This window comes from Babylonia areolata, chromosome 23 (genome assembly GCF_041734735.1).
Source record: "Babylonia areolata isolate BAREFJ2019XMU chromosome 23, ASM4173473v1, whole genome shotgun sequence".
Classification (NCBI taxonomy): Eukaryota; Metazoa; Mollusca; class Gastropoda; order Neogastropoda; family Buccinidae; genus Babylonia; species Babylonia areolata.
The window spans coordinates 29,602,681-29,622,107 of NC_134898.1; the positions used below are offsets into that span (position 1 = coordinate 29,602,681).

General features: G+C 46.5%; 2 protein-coding genes and 1 long non-coding RNA gene across 3 annotated transcripts in view; 2 read left to right on the forward strand and 1 right to left on the reverse strand.

The window, feature by feature from the left end:
• The window catches only part of LOC143298074 (E3 ubiquitin-protein ligase rnf213-alpha-like), a 168,958-nt gene extending 160,374 nt beyond the window's left edge, over positions 1–8,584 (forward strand). The window contains exons 96-98 of the mRNA XM_076610754.1: positions 78–167; positions 3,347–3,540; positions 6,948–8,584. Of these exons, the coding sequence (XP_076466869.1) occupies positions 78–167; positions 3,347–3,540; positions 6,948–7,137 (474 nt within the window). The 3' untranslated portion in view covers positions 7,138–8,584. The remainder of the gene's footprint in view (positions 1–77; positions 168–3,346; positions 3,541–6,947) is intronic.
• A 1,287-nt stretch (positions 8,585–9,871) lies between these two features.
• Positions 9,872–19,427, reverse strand: part of LOC143298080 (ras-related and estrogen-regulated growth inhibitor-like) — a 15,909-nt gene continuing 6,353 nt past the window's right edge. Inside the window, exons 2-5 of the mRNA XM_076610759.1 lie at positions 17,169–17,225; positions 16,219–16,292; positions 13,838–13,939; positions 9,872–11,363 (exon numbers count right to left, since the gene is read on the reverse strand). Coding sequence (XP_076466874.1) covers positions 10,773–11,363; positions 13,838–13,939; positions 16,219–16,292; positions 17,169–17,225 — 824 coding nt within the window. The 3' untranslated portion in view covers positions 9,872–10,772. The remainder of the gene's footprint in view (positions 11,364–13,837; positions 13,940–16,218; positions 16,293–17,168; positions 17,226–19,427) is intronic.
• On the forward strand, positions 11,352–13,540 carry LOC143298081 (uncharacterized). Its single transcript, XR_013057348.1, has 2 exons — positions 11,352–12,285; positions 12,316–13,540. It is a non-coding gene; the product is annotated as an uncharacterized LOC143298081 (long non-coding RNA).

Here is a 19,427-nt window from a genome sequence, read left to right on the forward strand (position 1 = left end):
CATGTATATGTATGTGATATATATGCATGTGTAGCTGCATCTATCTATATGTATATATGTGTGTGTGTGTATGTCAGGCCCAGCAGCTGTGTCAGCTGACCCACGTGCAGTCCCTGTGGTTGGTGCTGTGTCACCAGAGAGCTATCATCCTGGCCGCCCATCACCAGGTCAGTGTCTCCCTCACACAAAACCCTCCCTGTCTCTCTCACAGAACACCCTCCCTGTCTCCCTCACAGAACACCCTCCCTGTCTCCCTCACAGAACACCCTCCCTGTCTCCCTCACAGAACACCCTCCCTGTCTCCCTCACAGAACACCCCCTGTCTCCCTCACAGAACACCCTCCCTGTCTCCCTCACAGAACACCCTCCCTGTCTCCCTCACAGAACACCCTCCCTGTCTCCCTCACAGAACACCCCCTGTCTCCCTCACAGAACACCCTCCCTGTCTCCCTCACAGAACACCCCCTGTCTCCCTCACAGAACACCCCCTGTCTCCCTCACAGAACACCCTCCCTGTCTCCCTCACAGAACACCCTCCCTGTCTCCCTCACAGAACACCCTCCCTGTCTCCCTCACAGAACACCCCCTGTCTCCCTCACAGAACACCCTCCCTGTCTCCCTCACAGAACACCCTCCCTGTCTCCCTCATATTCTCTCACAGAACACCCTCCCTGTCTCCCTCACAGAACACCCTCCCTGTCTCCCTCACAGAACACCCTCCCTGTCTCCCTCATAGAACACCCTCCCTGTCTCCCTCACAGAACACCCTCCCTGTCTCCCTCACAGAACACCCTCCCTGTCTCCCTCACAGAACACCCTCCCTGTCTCCTTCAGAACACCCTCCCTGTCTCCCTTGCACAGAACACCCTCCATGTCTCCCTTGCACAGAACACCCTCCCTGTCTCCCTCACAGAACACCCTCCCTGTCTCCTTCAGAACACCCTCCCTGTCTCCCTTGCATAGAACACCCTCCCTGTCTCCCTCACAGAACACCCTCCCTGTCTCCCTCACAGAACACCCTCCCTGTCTCCCTCACAGAACACCCTCCCTGTCTCCTTCAGAACACCCTCCCTGTCTCCCTCACAGAACACCCTCCCTGTCTCCCTTGCACAGAACACCCTCCCTGTCTCCCTCACAGAACACCCCCTGTCTCCTTCACAGAAATAACCCTCCCTGTCTCCCTCACACAAAACCCTCCCTGTCTCCCTTGCACAGAACACCCTCCCTGTCTCCCTCACAGAACACCCTCCCTGTCTCCCTCACAGAACACCCTCCCTGTCTCCCTCACAGAACACCCTCCCTGTCTCCCTTGCACAGAACACCCTCCCTGTCTCCCTCACAGAACACCCTCCCTGTCTCCATCAGAACACCCTCCCTGTCTCCCTCAGAACACCCTCCCTGTCTCTCTCATAGAACACCCTCCCTGTCTCCCTTGCACAGAACACCCTCCCTGTCTCCTTCAGAACACCCTCCCTGTCTCCATCAGAACACCCTCCCTGTCTCCCTCACAGAACACCCTCCCTGTCTCCCTCATAGAACACCCTCCCTGTCTCCCTCATAGAACACTCTCCCTGTCTTCCTTACAGAACACCCTCCCTGTCTTCCTCACAGAACACCCTCCCTGTCTCCTTCAGAACACCCTCCCTGTCTCCATCACAGAACACCCTCCCTGTCTCCATCAGAACACCCTCCCTGTCTCCCTCACAGAACACTCTCCCTGTCTTCCTTACAGAACACCCTCCCTGTCTTCCTCACAGAACACCCTCCCTGTCTCCTTCAGAACACCCTCCCTGTCTCCCTCACAGAACACCCTCCCTGTCTCCTTCAGAACACCCTCCATGTCTCCCTCACAGAACACCCCTGTCTCCCTCATAGAACACCCTCCCTGTCTCCCTCATAGAACACTCTCCCTGTCTTCCTTACAGAACACCCTCCCTGTCTTCCTCACAGAACACCCTCCCTGTCTCCTTCAGAACACCCTCCCTGTCTCCATCACAGAACACCCTCCCTGTCTCCATCAGAACACCCTCCCTGTCTCCCTCACAGAACACTCTCCCTGTCTTCCTTACAGAACACCCTCCCTGTCTTCCTCACAGAACACCCTCCCTGTCTCCTTCAGAACACCCTCCCTGTCTCCCTCACAGAACACCCTCCCTGTCTCCTTCAGAACACCCTCCCTGTCTCCCTCACAGAACACCCTCCCTGTCTCCTTCAGAACACCCTCCATGTCTCCCTCACAGAACACCCTCCATGTCTCCCTCACAGAACACCCTCCCTGTCTCCCTCACAGAACACCCTCCCTGTCTCCCTGTCTTCCTCACAGAACACCCTCCCTGTCTCCCTCACAGAACACCCTCCCTGTCTTCCTCACAGAACACCCTCCCTGTCTCCATCAGAACACCCTCCCTGTCTCCCTCACAGAACACCCTCCCTGTCTCCCTCATAGAACACCCTCCCTGTCTCCCTCACAGAACACCCTCCCTGTCTTCTTCAGAACACCCTCCCTGTCTCCCTCACAGAACACCCTCCCTGTCTCCCTCATAGAACACCCTCCCTGTCTCCATCACAGAACACCCTTCCTGTCTCCCTCACAGAACACACTCCCTGTCTCTCTCATAGAACACCCTCCCTGTCTCCATCACAGAACACCCTCCCTGTCTCTCTCATAGAACACCCTCCCTGTCTCCCTCACAGAACACCCTCCCTGTCTCCCTCACAGAACACCCTCCCTGTCTCCCTCACAGAACACCCTCCCTGTCTCCCTCACACAAAGTCCTCCCTGTCTCCCTCACAGAGCCTGACAATAAACCTGTCTCTACAGACAATAAACTGTGTAGTCAATAAAACCAGACTGTTTATAAACCCTAACCTGTGTGTTGAAAATAAACCAGTTTGTGTATAGATGATAAACCAGTCATGAAGAGTTGAAGTTGTGGGTTTGGCATAGATTATGCTTTCTTTCATTTTTTTCTGTTATTTAACATTGTTTCACTGTTAAGTAATATTAGACATAATAAAAATGTAGCATATGTGTGCGTGTGGGGATTGGGGGTGTAGGATGGTGATAGGAAGGTGTAAAGGGATGACTGAAACAGAAAGAGACATAAAATAATGGCAGAGGTTAAAAGGAAGAAGATTTAAGATTGGACTCATTGAGAGTAAGGTGTAACTCTCTCAAACATTCCTATAACAGGATAAAAGCGTGCTCTTTACAACAAAAAACATGATCAATCAAAAGTAGAGATGACCGGCAGGACTTTGATTCAAAGATTCAGAAACTTGCCAGAGTGATGATAGATAATTCTTCAAAACATTGTTGTATTGACGTGACCCTGTCCTGTGTCAGGACGCCTTTGACAGCGTGGAGAGAGAGCTGCGTGAGGACATGAGCGTGGAGCAGGGGATGGAGGTGGAGCGCATGTGTCAGCAGATGTCTGTGGAGCGTCTGGAGCTGCTGCTCCTGCAGCTCTTTGAGTGCATCATGCTGCACCTGACAGAGCCACACACCCAGGACGACGACGTTCGACCCGAAAACTTCAAGTGAGTTTTTGTTCTGATGAGTGTGAAACAGTGAAGTAGTTAAATGCCTTAGACTTTCAGTTTGAGGCTTCTGGTTTCAAATTCCATCGACAGCATACCTAATGGGTTAAGGATCTTTTTTTTTCCCCAAAAAATCTATCCAGCCAACAGATTTGCAGATCGGCTAAGTACTTGAACCCCCTTCAGAGTGTATATGCATGAGAAAGATCAAATGTGCTCATTTAAAGATTGCATAATCCATGTCAGTGTTTGGTGGGTTATGGAAACAAGAAATTTCAAAATGTACACCCCTGAAAGTGGAGTTTGGCTGCCTACATAGTGGGGTAAAAATGGTCATGCGTGTGATGGCCCTCATGTGCTGAGTGAATGTAGGAGCTGCAGTCCACACACCTAGAAGAAAGTTTTAGTTTTTGTTGTTTTGTTTTGATTTTTTCCATCACAGGATCTGGTTGGTCTCCTCTCTGTCTGTGAGCCTGTTGTTTTTTTAATTCGACAAAAGCTGATTGTCTGCTGACTGGTCACCCCCTTTCCCATCCAAGCATCCATCACACTTAAGATGTGTTGGTGGGTTTTGACTCACTTGTTTGAACAAAGTGAGTCTATGTTTTAACCTGGTGTTCAGTTGCGTGTGCCTGTGTGTCCGTGGTAAACTTCAACATTGCCATTTTCTCTGGAAATACCTTGTCTGCCTGTACCAAAATTGGCTTAAACATAGTATGAAAAAAAATCTTCACAGTCATACCACTAACAGGTTGTAAGTCTTCTGAATTAAGCTGTATTTCCGTGTCATTAATGATTTATTTCGTTGAGATGTGTTCCGAAATCCGAAAATTCTATTTAAAAAAAACCGCTTTCCACTGAGTTTGGCTGACTAGAAGGTAGGTTGCTTTCGAAGACAACATGACTTTGTGTTTCTTGTTCACAATTAAAAGGGAAGAAACACAAATTCTGGACAGAACATTCACAGTGATACTAACTACACCATCAGTGTGTTTACTGCATATAAATATTCTAAAGTGAACACTAAATTGACTGGAATGAACATAAAAGAAAAATTGAATCGACCGTTTCTTTCAGCCCATTGTAGACTGGTTTGTGCAGATCTAGAGATTTGCCATGTGTTGCGATGTGCTTGAAGGAGATGGCAATGTCTCCTTTACCACCGAAATAAAAGAATAATCGAGATATAATAAAACACACAAAAACATGATTTAAACAGCGTTATTATGTCCACTACAATCACATCTATTTATCGCATGAAGAAGAAAACATCAACATTGCTTTAAGTTTTAAATTTAGTCATTTGACATCAGATGTGCCGCAGCCTTGGGGATTAGTTTGCTTGAATTAGAACTGAACATGTGTGATTTGATCCCGCTCACATGCCTCTTCTTCTTCTCTCCCAAGCTTATCTTATATATCAGGCCCAACACTCGGCTTATATCACAGATTGACATAAGTTTACATTTGGGCCAACAGCAAAGTGAGAGCTGTATTATCAATGGTTTCTCCAGTCAATGGGAAACCATTTACAGCTTAGTCTTTTGTGAAGGACTATGACTCTCAAACTAGGAGGCAAAATTGCACTGGCTCTTAGTGCTGCAGCCTTGTGGGCTAGCTGGCCTTTGGGAACCATCCCAACGCCGACTGTCCTAAAACCCTCTTGGCTGAGAGAGTGGGGATGTACTTGGGCAAGACACTCTCCACAATAATCAAATTCTAGCCCAAATAGTTGGAACAGCAGTTGCCTCCTCTGCTGTTCTGATGGTCATAGTCGGACACGACTGACTATCACATCTTATCTATCATATTTAATACAGAGCACTTTTCAATAATTTTTTTAATCTCTTTTTTTTTCTCATCATGATTCCTTTACTGGAGAAAGCATGAAGCACAAGTGAGTCTTGAAGGCTTTGTCTCTTGTTTGTTTTGTTTTTGTGGTTGTTTTTTAAAGCGGTTGTCTGATGTGATATACCTGCTTCAAAGACAGCAACTGGGGGCAGAGAGAGCAGTTTGTCATGCTTGCCAAGACTTGATTTCTATCCCCAATTTGTCAGATGTCTCATCTATGGCAATGAACCATCCTCCAACAGTACCAATAAACAGATAAATGTATAAATAAATAAATGAATTATATAGCACTGTGCAGAGACAAATCAAAGCATTTTCACTTGCAACTTTCACATGCTTGCATAACTCTGAACCAAAGGATTGAAAGGCAAAAGATACAAATACATATAATAGGTTTAAGAAATTATGGACAGAAAGAGTGAGGGAAGTGAGGAGCTTTTTTTCTTTTTAAAGATGTGGGTTTTAAGGCCAGACTTGAAAGAGAAGAGGGCAGGGGTTTGACAAAGCCACAGAAAAAGATTGTTCCAAATGTGTGGTCTTGAGACAGAGAAAGAGTGGTAGCCAGTTATGGATTGTTTGAATTGGGGAACACGTAAACATAGTGGACCTGATGCTGATTGTAGAGAGCGAGATGGGGTGTAGAGATGAAGGCAGTACCTGACAGAGAGACTGCACTTTCATTGTCATGGTGTTCTCAGTCTGTCTTTAAAAAAAAAAAAATGTATTTATCTGTTATTTATTCACCCCTTTTTTTTTTTTTTTCCTCAAGGCCTGACTAAGTGCGTTGGGTTATGCTGCTGGTCAGGCATCTGCTTGGCAGATGTGGTGTAGCGTATATGGATTTGTCCGAATGCAGTGACGCCTCCTTGAGCTACTGAAACTGAAACTGAAACTCTCAGTCTGTGTTTCACAAAAATCACAATCCAGACACTTCATGTAGCTGTCAGTGATGTTGGAAATTGGAAGAAAATAAGTTTAAGAAATATATTTCTATGGAAAGAAATTGGAAAGAAAGAAGTGATTATCCAAGCTCGAAAGTTTGGATTGACATTCTGATTGTATGTCAGTGTGATGTGCATACTGTGTGGCATAGAGATGGTGTGACGTGTATGTCAATGTGATTTGCTGTGTTAAATGTGTGTCAGTGTGATGTGCTGATTGTGTGACATGTGTATCAATGTGAATGCTGTGATACATGCGTGTCAGTGTGATGTGCCGATTGTGTGACGTGTTTGTCCATGTGACATGCTAGTTTACATGCTTGTCAGTGTGATGTGCTGATTTTGTAATTTTGTGACTTGCATGTCAATGTGACATGCTGTGTCACATGCATGTCAGTGTGGTGTGCCAGTTGTGTGATGTGTGTGTCGGCGCAACATGTTGTGTTGCATGTGTGTCGATGTGATGCGCTGATTGTGTGACATGTCTCAGTATAAGATGTGTGTCAATGTGATGTGTGTCAGTCTGACGTGTGTCAATAGAACACACCTGTCAATGTGACGTGTGTGTCAATGGGACGTGTGTCAATGCGGCGTGTGTGTCAATGTGCTGTGCAGACTACGCGACGTGCTGATGACCAACCTGGACACGCCCTTGTACCACACGGAGCCGGTGGAGGTCAGGTCAGGCCTGCTGTCAGTCAACGACCTCTTGACCTTCCCCGACAGTCTGCAGGGTCGTCATGCCACGGCGACCTGGATGCTGTGTCGTGCCCAGCTGGCCCACAAAAGGCAGATGCTGCTGTGATCCGTTCCCAGCGTGCGCACTGTTCTTCACTGGGCTTTCATGCCTTGATAGTTTTTTTGGAGTGTTTTTTTTTTTTTTTTCTTTTCCAGTTGCATTTTTCTTGTTTGGGTTTTCACAGAGGTGCAGTATTGACGAGGGTTTTCAGCACTGATATGTGTGGCTGGCTGGGCTGTGAGACAGCAATGATGATAGTGATTAATTATTTGGTGTATTGATGGACCACGTTCTATGACTAACTGCACCAGTCGTAAATTTGTCTTTTTATTACCTTGTACTGTGTTGAATTACTTTTTAAAATCTTTTCTTCATAGACCTTGGTTTCAGTATTGTTTAAAGGATATTTTGTTATCTTTAGGTGGGGGGATTTGTTTGGGTTTGTTTGTTTGTTTTTTCATTTGTTTCCATGTTGGCTTAACAGTACTTGATGGAGATGTATTGTTATTGTAATTTTTATATTGTATACATTGTGATGCATTGCGCCATGATACATACACATGTGCTTTCATTGAATTGTTCAGCTAGATTCTAATTTCACTACAGTGGACAATGGAAACGCATCAAAACACACAATCCCTGTCAGTTAATGGGATGAAAAACTGTTTTAACAACATGGTTAGTGATAACACTAGATAATAATATATATCTGACATAGAAGTAAGAAAAGCGTGCCAAAAATTGAAGAACTGTAAATCACTAGGCATAGATGGCATCAGAAATGAGATAATTAAAGCTGTCTTCCCAGACTTCCCACAATCAAAACAGGATTACGGGGTCAATCTACAGTTTCTTGTTGTTCTTGCTCCTCCTCCTCCTCCTCCTCCTCCTCCTTCTCCTCCACTTCCTCTTCCTCCTAACTCTTCAGTCAGTTATCTTTCCGTCATGACAGTTCCTAAAACAGTGGCCAGTGTTTCTTTTGTGGATAACAGAAGAGTCCGGTTTCAGCCATCGATTAGGACTCTGGCTCCAGCGTTTTTAGACAACTCTTCTTTTTTTTCTGTTATCGCTCCGCACATTTTCTTTTCCGTTTCCATTGGTATGTGGGTAATCTTAAAGCTAGAATTAAGGTAAAAAGATGTGTGTCTGTGTCTAAGTGCGTGTTTCTGTGTGTCCGTGTCTGTGTGTATATGTGCCCCAGAATTTTAGATATTCTGTTTTCTGTATGTCGATGATGGTGTGTGGTGATGGGATTGATGGACGGAGATGATGCTATATCGGTATATTTAGGTTTGGGGCCATTGACAATGTTGCAGTCTTATCATTATTACTGATCCCGACGTCTGCATCGACGGTCAGATTATTTGAGCAACAAACGCAAAGACTGATCCATGAAGTGGGTGACCCTCAGTCGACTGTGTGGTCCCAGTCTTCCCATGCTTCTGAGTACACAGCACACTCACCTCTGGGTAGGAGCCTGCCGCGAGCCATAATTTTTTTATTTTATTTTTTTTTTAATAGATTTTTTAGAAAATCTCATGGGGATGGAACCCGTATCCTCTCCGGCACTTGTCGGTCTGCAACGCCAACCGCTTCGCCACGGCGGGTGGTAGTTCCAACATGTTTGATGCAATCAGGTATCCTGTAGAATGATAGCTATGATTTTATGTCTCAACTGAATTGATATGGATACTATATAGCGCCTTTCCTTTGTCAGAGACCAAGCTCTTAACGCTTCACAAACACAGCAGAGTCATTTGCACAAGAGGCTGCCTACCGGGATAGAACCGAGTGATAGCTGTCTTTGGGTGCACTTCGTTCGTTTCCTGTGTCCGCCAGTCAGGTTTCAGTGACTCAGACGCGCGCGCGTGCACACACACACACACACACACACACACACATATATATGTATAATTTAAATATAACGCTTCACATGCATGAACAAAAAGCAGGAAGGAAAAACTTTAATGCTATTTTGAATCATGATGCTAATAGTCCAAACTGCAATGCAGCATGACTTGACAAGATCACTGACAAACCAATCAAACATTACCCCGTTCACTGCTGCGAAATGAACAAATACGCTCCTCAGGGAAGGGCTATTATCTGACTGAAATCATGCTGAGCTCACAGATCAGTCAGGTTGGCAGTCACCATTCTTTCATTTGAAGTCCTTTCTCTTGGAACTGCGCCACACTGATTTGTTCAGCAAAATCAATCACATCATTGACACACAAACAAGTAAAAACCTGCGTAAAAGCTGCTGCCACACAGATCTCATTTCACCAAGATTCAGCAGAGAGGAGGTTAAAGTTGGTTCTTACTGACCAAACCAACTATGTACTTGATGACACTGTATCATATGCTTTTCTTACTTAATTCAAACACCACGTTTTTGGGTGGACTTGGAATACACCTTGACGTCACTGAGGGATTCACCCCGGCCATGCTTTCTGATCTTCAGAAAGTATACATCGCGAGATTGTCTTCAGTAAAACACCATTCCACACACACACACACAAAGTATTTCAGAGGTTAAAGATCCCATAGCCTTTTACGGCCATCGGGGCAGTCAGTTCACATTTACTGTGACGAGGACTCGGCACATGAAGGCAAGACCCAATCCTCTCTTCCCACCTCTCTTTGACCTTCCCCAGGCCAACCGAAGTCGGGTACCCATTCACACCTGTGTACGTAAGAGTCAGTGACTAACATCTTTCATGGTCAGGACGTCAGACCATAACACCCACTCCCCTCTAACCCCCCCCCCCCACACACACACACACCCGCCCTCCTCCTCCAACCCCCCACCCACTATTCCCCACTTTTCCCACCCCCCAGCCATGACATACACCTCACCACAAGTCCTATCACTCAGTGCACGTGAAACTCGCCGATGACGGTCATGTCACACACACTGATTGACGTACACATGACACCGTTCCACTGATTCATAACGCCCATCATGACATGTATGACACCCGGCCATCCTGACACACGTGTCTTACCACAGTTTCAGTTTTCAGTTCCAAAGGAGGTCGGTTTGTATCAAGGTCTGTGGACAGATTCATTTATGCTTCACCACATCTAAAAATTATGTAACACACATATATATATATATATATATATTGATATATATAATAGATCCAAGCCCAAATGTCTTCGTTTTTCCATAAGACAATGGAGGACGCACGAATAGATATATGCCTATATATTTCACACACTTAAGACAATGGAGGACGCACGAATAGATATATACCTATATATTTCACACACTGCATGATGACTTCAACACACAACGACGTCAGTGTCTGAAAGGCACAGCGTGACCAACAGATCCTTCTACAGTGCTCCTCCTGGCTGATCTGATGCTTGTGAGACACGACCCCCCCCCCCCCCGTCCCCCCGCCTCCAACCCCCCACCTCCTCATCCCCCACACAGCTTGATTCACTGATCACTCCACGACAATAGTCAGTGAGACAGGAAGTAGATCATTGTCGCATGAGCGATGACCTTCATCATGGCTACACATGACGCCACTGAACGTCGCACCACTACACAAACACAGCAGTCATCACACACACGCACACACACACACACACACACACACACACACACACACACACGCACACACACACACACACACACACACACACACACACACACACACACACACACACACACACACACGCTCGTCGCACTAACTGATGCACTGCAGCGCCCCTCGCCGTCTGCTGGGCGCCATCTCCACCTCCTTCATCATCCCCCCGACCCCCACCACCACCGTCTCCTGCCTGCACCACCCCTTCGCCCCATCCCCCTCTCCCGCCTCTTCCTCCTCCTCCTCCTCCTTCCCCCTCCTTCTTCTCCTTCGCTGCGTCAGCCCCTTCCCCTTTGTGTCCTCTCCCTCCCCCTCTCCCCCTGCCTCCTCCTCCACCTCCTCCTCCTCGCCAAGTCCCGTGGAAGGAGGAGGGGATGGAGAGGGGAACTTGCACTCGGAGACGGACCGTCGCGGGTAGATGGCACGGAACTTCTTGGGCCGTTTATGACACGTGTACAGGTCCTCGAAGATGGTGTGCACGGAATCGCAGCACTCGCGAACAGAGATTTCGTAGAAAGCCACGCAGCCCAGCTGAGCAGCGCAGCTGACTCCTTCCTGCAGAGGCACCATGCGGTCCAGACTGCGGTCGTTCTGATTGCCCACGAGAGCCACGGGGTTGATGGAGAGGGCGGCTTCTGGGGAAGCCAGGCTCAGCTTGCGACTCCGTTTGCCGTAGGCGTTGATGAGAACCTTGAGGTGTTGGTGAAAGAAAAACGAGTGTCTTCAGTGGTGTGTATCAACATACATTGATCATCATGATGGTGTTGATTGGCCGTTCAAGCATGAGCTGCTCGTTAGGCTGTATGCTGAGCATATGTGGTGTAGTGTGTATGGAATTCTCTGAACGCAGTGACACATCCTTGAGAAAGTGAACTGAACTGAACATGCACATCAGTATATCATTCAGTTTTTAAACACAACAACACAAAACAACACAACTGTCACATCTCATGACAAATCAGTTATGCATGCTTAACCCCCTCCTTGTTCACCCACCCCATCTAGCTAGAGAGTAGTGTGGGTTGTGCTGATTGCACGTAATTTTCGAGTCTCGGTCTCAGTTTTGGCTGTCACTGAACTGAGATTAGCCTCTTCTTTGCTAGTCAGTGACAAGATTCAGGGCTTTTCGCCCGCGACTGTCACAGGAAGCAGTCGTGCCTGTGGTGCTCTCTTCAGGGCTGTTTTGCCCGAGTTCTGCACTCAGTTTTGGGGATCTTTTTCCTCCGAGTGGCTCCCGTTCTTCTGTGTTCTCGGCGTTCTGTGCAGTACTTCCAGCCTTGTGGTAGTAGTACCTTTTCTGGAAGGTAAGAGGAGACTGTAGAGACAGTTCTAACCTGTGTTTTGTCTGTTCGTCTTGTGCATGTACGTGAATAAGAGAAAGAGAAGGGGTGGGCTTTGTGTGAATGATACTTAAGTGAATACAATATTTTGCTGTTTTATGTGCATGTGTAGGATGTGTATGCATTTTTAAACATAAATTTTATAAGAATGTGATAACAATAATTGTTACGTGTGTTGAAAGGGTTCAACCGTAAAAATCTAGATTTATTAAGTTTTCTTTGTGAACCCCCTCAGTTGTTTATTAGTTCTATAAATGTGTGTGTGTGTGTGTGTGTGTGTGTGTGTGTGTGTGTGTGTGTAGTCGTATTATATATGATACTTAAGCTAAGGTATCCAAAAAAAATAATGTGTGTGTGTGTGTGTGTGTGTGTAGTCGTATTATATATGATACTTAAGCTAAGGTATCCAAAAAAAATAATGTGTGTGTGTGTGTGTGTGTGTGTGTGTGTAGTCGTATTATATATGATACTTGAGCTAAGGTATCCAAAAAAAATAATGTGTGTGTGTGTGTGTGTGTGTAGTCGTATTATATATGATACTTAAGCTAAGGTATCCAAACTACCCCTCCTTTATCCCTTTCCGTCATGTATCTTTGCTTCCTGGGTGTGGCTTCGTAGTCAGCCTTTGAAACCATATTAACTGAGCGTAAGACTTTTATATGTCAGTTCTTTCTGGAATCCCTTAACTGGTCAAAATCGCAATATTCTTGTGTTGGGGAAGGGGGGTCAACCCGAACTTTTATAAAAATTGGTTATTGATAAACTGTTGGCTAGGTTTTCTTGTGTATTGTTAATTTGAGGAGGAGAGGGGACCAAGAGAGGATTCTGCCAGTGTTTTATAGACGGTATCCAGTGTTTGCAGCATTCCCACTTCCCTGTCCATCCACTGACTTCCCTACCCTTCCACTGGGCATCCATTGTCTCCCCTTGAACTGCCTTTGACCTCTCTGGGTTTGGCGTCGTTGGTTGTCACCGCCTTCTGCTCCCTTCCACCGCCAGTGTTCTGTGGCCTGGCTGAGTCCATGCAAGAGGTTCTACGTTTGTCCTAGTCTTCGTCGTCGTCACTTTGTTCTTCGTCGTCGTCACTTACTGGTTGTCGTCGTCGTCACTTCTTCGTCGTCGTACGTGGTTCAGTTCCAGGCTTGTCTCCGTCTTCTACTCGTCTTCATCGTCGTCGTACTTCAGTTCTGTTCCAGTCTCGTCTTCATCTCCTACCCATTTCATCGTCCTCGTCGTCTTTGTATGGTGCTTTAGTGCCTCCATCGTCATCAACGTAGTGTCTGTGTCCGGGTTTCATCTACACCGTTTTTCCCCACAGGAAGTTTGATTTATTTTGTTATTCGGGACACCATCTACCCCCGCTTGGGGGAAAGTGATCAGTTTTCTTTTTTCTGGCGCCTCTTGTCATGTCATGCATTGTTGATTGATTTATTGATGTATACTTCAGTGTTGTACTTTGTTTTGTTTTGACCTTCGTGATTATCTGTGTGTATTGTTATGTGCTGAATAAATATATATATACCTTTATTCTGTTGTAGTCTGTTTGTGCTGTCGGGGTGTTAGTGCTGGGTTGGGTGGAGGGTTTCTAGTCTGCTCTTATAGAGCGTGACAACAACATAACACAAAACAACGCAAAATACAACACAACACAACACAACCACAACCACCACAACCACCACCACCACAACACAACACAATAACAACGCAACACAAAATAACAATACAACACAACGCAACACAAAATAACACAAAACAACACAGCACAACACAATACAAAACACAATGCCGCACAGCACAACACAGCACAATGCGCCACACACACACCTTGAGACGCAGACACTCGTTCAGACTGCAGCGATCGGCTACGGAGTAGAGCAGGATGTAGGCATCAGCCCATCGGATGCTTTCCTCGATGCTCTGATTGTCCTGTTTCTGTGACGGGGATCAGAGGGCAGGGTGTGTCATGGTAATTTCTTCTTCTGCGTTCACTCGTATGCACACGAGTGGGCTTTTACGTGTATGACCGTTTTTACCCCGCCATGTAGGCAGCCATACTCCGTTTTCGGGGGTGTGCATGCTGGTTATGTTCTTGTTTCCATAACCCACCGAACGCTGACATGGATTACAGGATCTTTAACGTGCGTATTTGATTTTCTGCTTGCATATACACACGAAGGGGGTTCAGGCACTAGCAGGTCTGTACATATGTTGACCTGGGAGATCGTAAAAATCTCCACCCTTTACCCACCAGGCGCCGTCACCGTGATTCGAACCCGGGACCCTCAGATTGATAGTCCAACGCTTTAACCACTCGGCTATTGCGCCCGTCGTGTCATGGTAATGATGCGTGGGTGGTACTGAGTGTGTGTGTGTTCTTTTGTGTGTGTCTGTGTGCGTGTGTGAGTGTGTGTGTGTCAGTCAGTCAGTGTGTGTGTGTGTGTGTGAGTGTGGGTGGCTAGGTGTGAGCGCACGCATGTTTGTATGTGTGCGTATGTGAATATATCAAAATATGTGTATATGTGGAGGGGTTGAGTCTGAGTGTATGAGGACTGCAAATTGGTGCAAGCTCCCTATGAATTTGTGTGTGCGCGCGCGCTCGCGCGTGTGTATCTCGCGGATACATATTATGCACGCGTGCATGTGCACGCACGCACGCACACACACATTCCTCATTCTCTCACCTACTCACTTTCATTGTCTGTCTGTCTGTCTGTCTCTTTCTCTCTCTCTGTTTCTGTCTGTCTGTCTCTCTTTCTCTCCAATCTCCACCCCTCCGTCAACACGCACACGCACACACTAACCATTAAACTGTCCCTTGGCCTGTGTTATGCTATCTGACGACGTGAGAGAACGCCGGGTGATTTCAGCCAGTCAGTCAGACAGACAGGCAGACACCCTATCGTAAACTAGGGAGATGAAAGGCAATCCGACCATACAGACCCAATAAACTATAAACGTTACAGCCTTACCTTACCCTCTGACCAAAGTACCTATTCTGAAGGTAGCTATTAAATGTCGAGAATCCCACAGCCTTTTTTTTATTTTTTATTATTTTTTTTTTAAACTACAACTATCGGGGCAGTAAATTCATATCCACTGTATAATATTTGTATTTGTATTTCTTTTTATCACAGCACATTTCTCCGGTGTGTGAAATTCGGGCTGCTCTCCCCAGGGAGAGCGCGTCGCTATACTACAGCGCCACCATTTTTTGTATTTTTTCCTGCGTGCAGGTTTTTTTTGTTTGTTTTTGTTTTTGTTTTTCCTATCGAAGTGGGTTTTTCTACAGAATTTTGCCAGGAACAACCCTTTTGTTACCGTGGGTTCTTTTACGTGCGCTAAATGCATACTGCACACGGGACCTCGGTTTATCGTCTCATCCGAATGACTAGCGTCCAGACCACCACTCAAGGTCTAGTGGAGGGGGGAAAATATCGGCGGCTAAGCCGTGATTCGAACCAGCGCGCTCAGATTCTCTCGCTTCCTAGGCGGACGCGTCACCTCTAGGCCATCACTCCACACGGCACGGCATAGGAAATCGGGGGGCCTAATTCTCTCTTTCCGTCGTTCCAGTTTTAACCTTCCCCAGATCCAAGTCACGTAGCCCATCAACATCAATCTATGATTCATAGGTGAATGAGGAAAACTGGAGTAACGTTGTTTGTTTTTTTCGTTTTCCACAAGGGCTCAGCACATTGCAGACACGGAGCTTGGAACCCCGATCACTGGTGAACACTTCAGTGTTCAGACGCCCGAAGCCTAATTTATTAACCGTATTTTGCCACGGCGCTTTCACCTTTATTTGATCTTTTCCACAAAGTTAGCAGTCCCCATGTATCCAAAATACAAGCAAGGCCAGTGTTTGAATATTTAGGTTTTTTACGTATTAAATGGCCTCTGGAGATTGTTAATTAAGTGCACACAAACAGTACCAGACACACAGACACACTTTCAGACACACACACACACACAGAAAATAGCACATATGCTCACACACACACACACACACACAGAATAACACATACACTCATACCCCCCCATCCTCCCTCCTCACACACACGCACGCACGCACGCACGCACACACACACATACACACATACGCACACACACACACACACACACACACACACACACGCACACACACACACACACACACACACACACACACACACACACACAGGGGGTTGGGGGGAGGCACATCTCACCGGAGCGGCAGTGTCCAGAACCTCAAAGACCACCGTGTCCCCATCCACACACCTGGTGCAGGTGTACACCTTTTCTGTCATCATATCATCATCGTCGTCATCGTCATCATCATCATTGTCAGCATCGTTGTTATCGTCGTCGTCATCATCATCACCAGTGTTACCATCATCATCACCAGCGACACCTATCATCATTATCGTTGTCGTCGTCATCATCATCATCACCATGATGATAATAATGATGATGATAGGGGTCACTGGTGATAATGATGGGGGGCACTGATGATGATGAAGATGATGATAATGATAAGACGACGACGACAACGATCATTATCACCAGTGACCCCTATCATCATCATTATTATCATCATCGTTGTTGTCGTCGTCTTTGTCGTTATCTTAATCGTCATCATCATCAGTGGCCCCATCGTCATCACCAATGACCCCCCAACATCATCATCATCATCATCATCATCATGTGTCCTCATCCACAAACCCGATTCAGGTGTTTACCTTCTTTGTCATCATCATCATTGTCGTCGTCATAGTCAACATCGGTATCGTTGTCATTATTGTCACCATCATCGTCATTGTCATCCTTGTCACCGTCATGAATATCATCACCGTCCCATTATTATCAGCGCCACCACACAGAACGAGAGAGAAGGAGTGAGGGAGAGAGGGATGGAGGGAGAGAAAGAGAGAGAGAGGGGGATGGAGAGAGAGAGGGGGGAGGAAGGGAGAGAGAGAGGGAGTGAGAGCGAGAGGGAGAGAGAGGGAGTGGAGGGAGGGAGAGAGGGAGTAAGGGAGAGAGAGGGGGGAGGGAGGGAGAGGGGGGAAAGAGAGATGGAGTGAGGGAGAGAGAGAGGGGCGAGGGAGGGAGAGGGAGTGAAAGAGAGAGAGGGAGTGAGAGAGAGAGGGGGGGAGACATACAGACAGGCCTGGTTTACCAAGGTGGGGGTCATAATCTCCGATGAACCTTCTTGTCAGGAAACGGACCGTCAGAGCTGAAACACACACACACACACACACACACACACACACACACACACACACTGACTTGCTCAATGTGATATTATGTGAATATATGTTAAATGTACGGCCGAGTGTATTGTCATACAGACAGACAGACAGACAGACAGACAGACAGACACACACACACACACACACACACACACACACACACACTTCACTGAATAACCCAGATGAATCTCTTCACATGATAGTTATGTGTGTCCCCCCCCCCCCCCCTCCCTTTTTTTTTTTTTTTTTTAACCTGAATGTAAGCTAGCTAACTGGCCTTCAGTTTTGAATGAGACCGGATTCCCGTTTCTTGTTTCTCGTTTTGATTGGTGACTCTAACAAGTCTCTCAGTCTGGATCATATATAATGATTTGTTTCGTTCGGTTCGCGTTGATAGGTAGAACAGATTGCTTACCTTTCAAGCCACTTGGTATCCAGAAATAGACCTCTTTCTTCCCCCCCCCCACCCCGTGTATCCCCCCCCCAACCCCATCCTTCAATACTCCTCTCCGCTCCCCACCGACTCAAAACCTCAGCAGCGGTTTACCATCACGTCAGTCAGCGAGTCCGTGCACCTGGTCACGTGACGTCACGCGCATGCGCACGCACGCACGCACACACCCACCGCGCTCCCAGTCTTGTGAGGTATTTTCTAACAACAGGTGGGGTGCTTTTTTTTTGTGGGTGAGGCGGTGGTAACGAGGATATGTGTGGGATGGGGGTGAGGGTGGTGGGCAGGTGGGGGTGGGGGAGTTGGGAGTAAGGGGGGGGGGGGGGGGGGGAGAGGGGGAAAAGATAAGGCATTTTATCTTGGCTGGCTTTGTTTCGTGATTTTTTTCAGTGGGGTTTTTAGAATTTTTTCGAAGGTCTATTTCTGTCTACAACTCTCTGCCTCCATCTCAGTCTCTCTCTCTCTCTCTCTCTCTCTCTCTCTCATTTTGTCTGTGTCTGTCTGTCTGTCTGTCTGTTTGCCTGTCTGTCTCTGTCTCTCTCTCTCTCTCTCTCTCTCTCTCTCTCCCTCTCTCTCTCTCAATCACCTGTGTGTGTGTTCGTGTGTGTGTGTGTGTGTGTGTGTGTGTGTGTGTGTCCCGACTTCACTATAAGCCTACTTCGAAGCCGGGGGATAGCTGATGTTTGTGATGTTGTCACGATTATCATCAACTAATGATGATGATGATAATAATAGTAGTAGTAGTAGTAGTAAAAATTGTGATGATGATAAAAAGAAGAAGAGCAACAACAACGCTACTAGTAGTAGCAGTAGTAGTAGTTGTACAACAACTACTACTACTATTACTACTATTACTGCTACTACTGTTCCTGTTGCTGCTGCTGTCATTGGTGATGATGACGATGATGATGATGACGATGATGCTTCTGTTGCTATAGGTTTAGAATGTTATTGATGTTCTCATCAGCATCATCATCATCATCATCATCGTCGTCGTGGTGGACTGTTGTGCTGTCTGTTCAGTGGTGAGTCAGATAACAGGACATCAAGGGAGATAAGCAGAGCTGGGTAACAGGACATCAAGGGAGACAAGCAGTGTTGGGTAACAGGACATCAAGGGAGACAAGCAGAGTGAGGTAACAGGGTGTCAAGGGAGATAAGCAGAGTGAGGTAACAGAACGTCAGGGAGACAAGCAGGATTAGGTAACATGACATCAAGAGGGGAAAGCAGAGTGAGGTAAGAGGGCATCAAGGGAAACAAGCAGGATTAGGTAACAGGACATCAAGAGGGGAAAGCAGAGTGAGGTAAGAGGGCATCAAGGGAAACAAGCAGGATTAGGTAACATGACATCAAGAGGGGAGAGCAGAGTGAGGAAAGAGGGCATCAAGGGAAACAAGCAGGATTAGGCAACATGACATCAAGAGAGGCAAGCAAAGTTAGGTTACAGGACGTCAAGGGAGGCAAGTGCAAGCAGCGTCAGGTAACGGGACAAGGGAGACAAACAGCGAAATGTTCACTTTCAAAAGAAAGAAGACCAGAAAAACAAACACATACAAACAAACAAACAGATAAACAAACAAATAAATAAGTAAATAAGTAGATAAATAAGTGAATAAACACGTGTATAGATTAATGAATGAATGAATAAATAAGTAAATAAATATATAGAAATAAATGAATAAACAAACAGTCTGGACTGAGCAATAACTCGGGGTTTTGGGGTGTGTGTTTTTT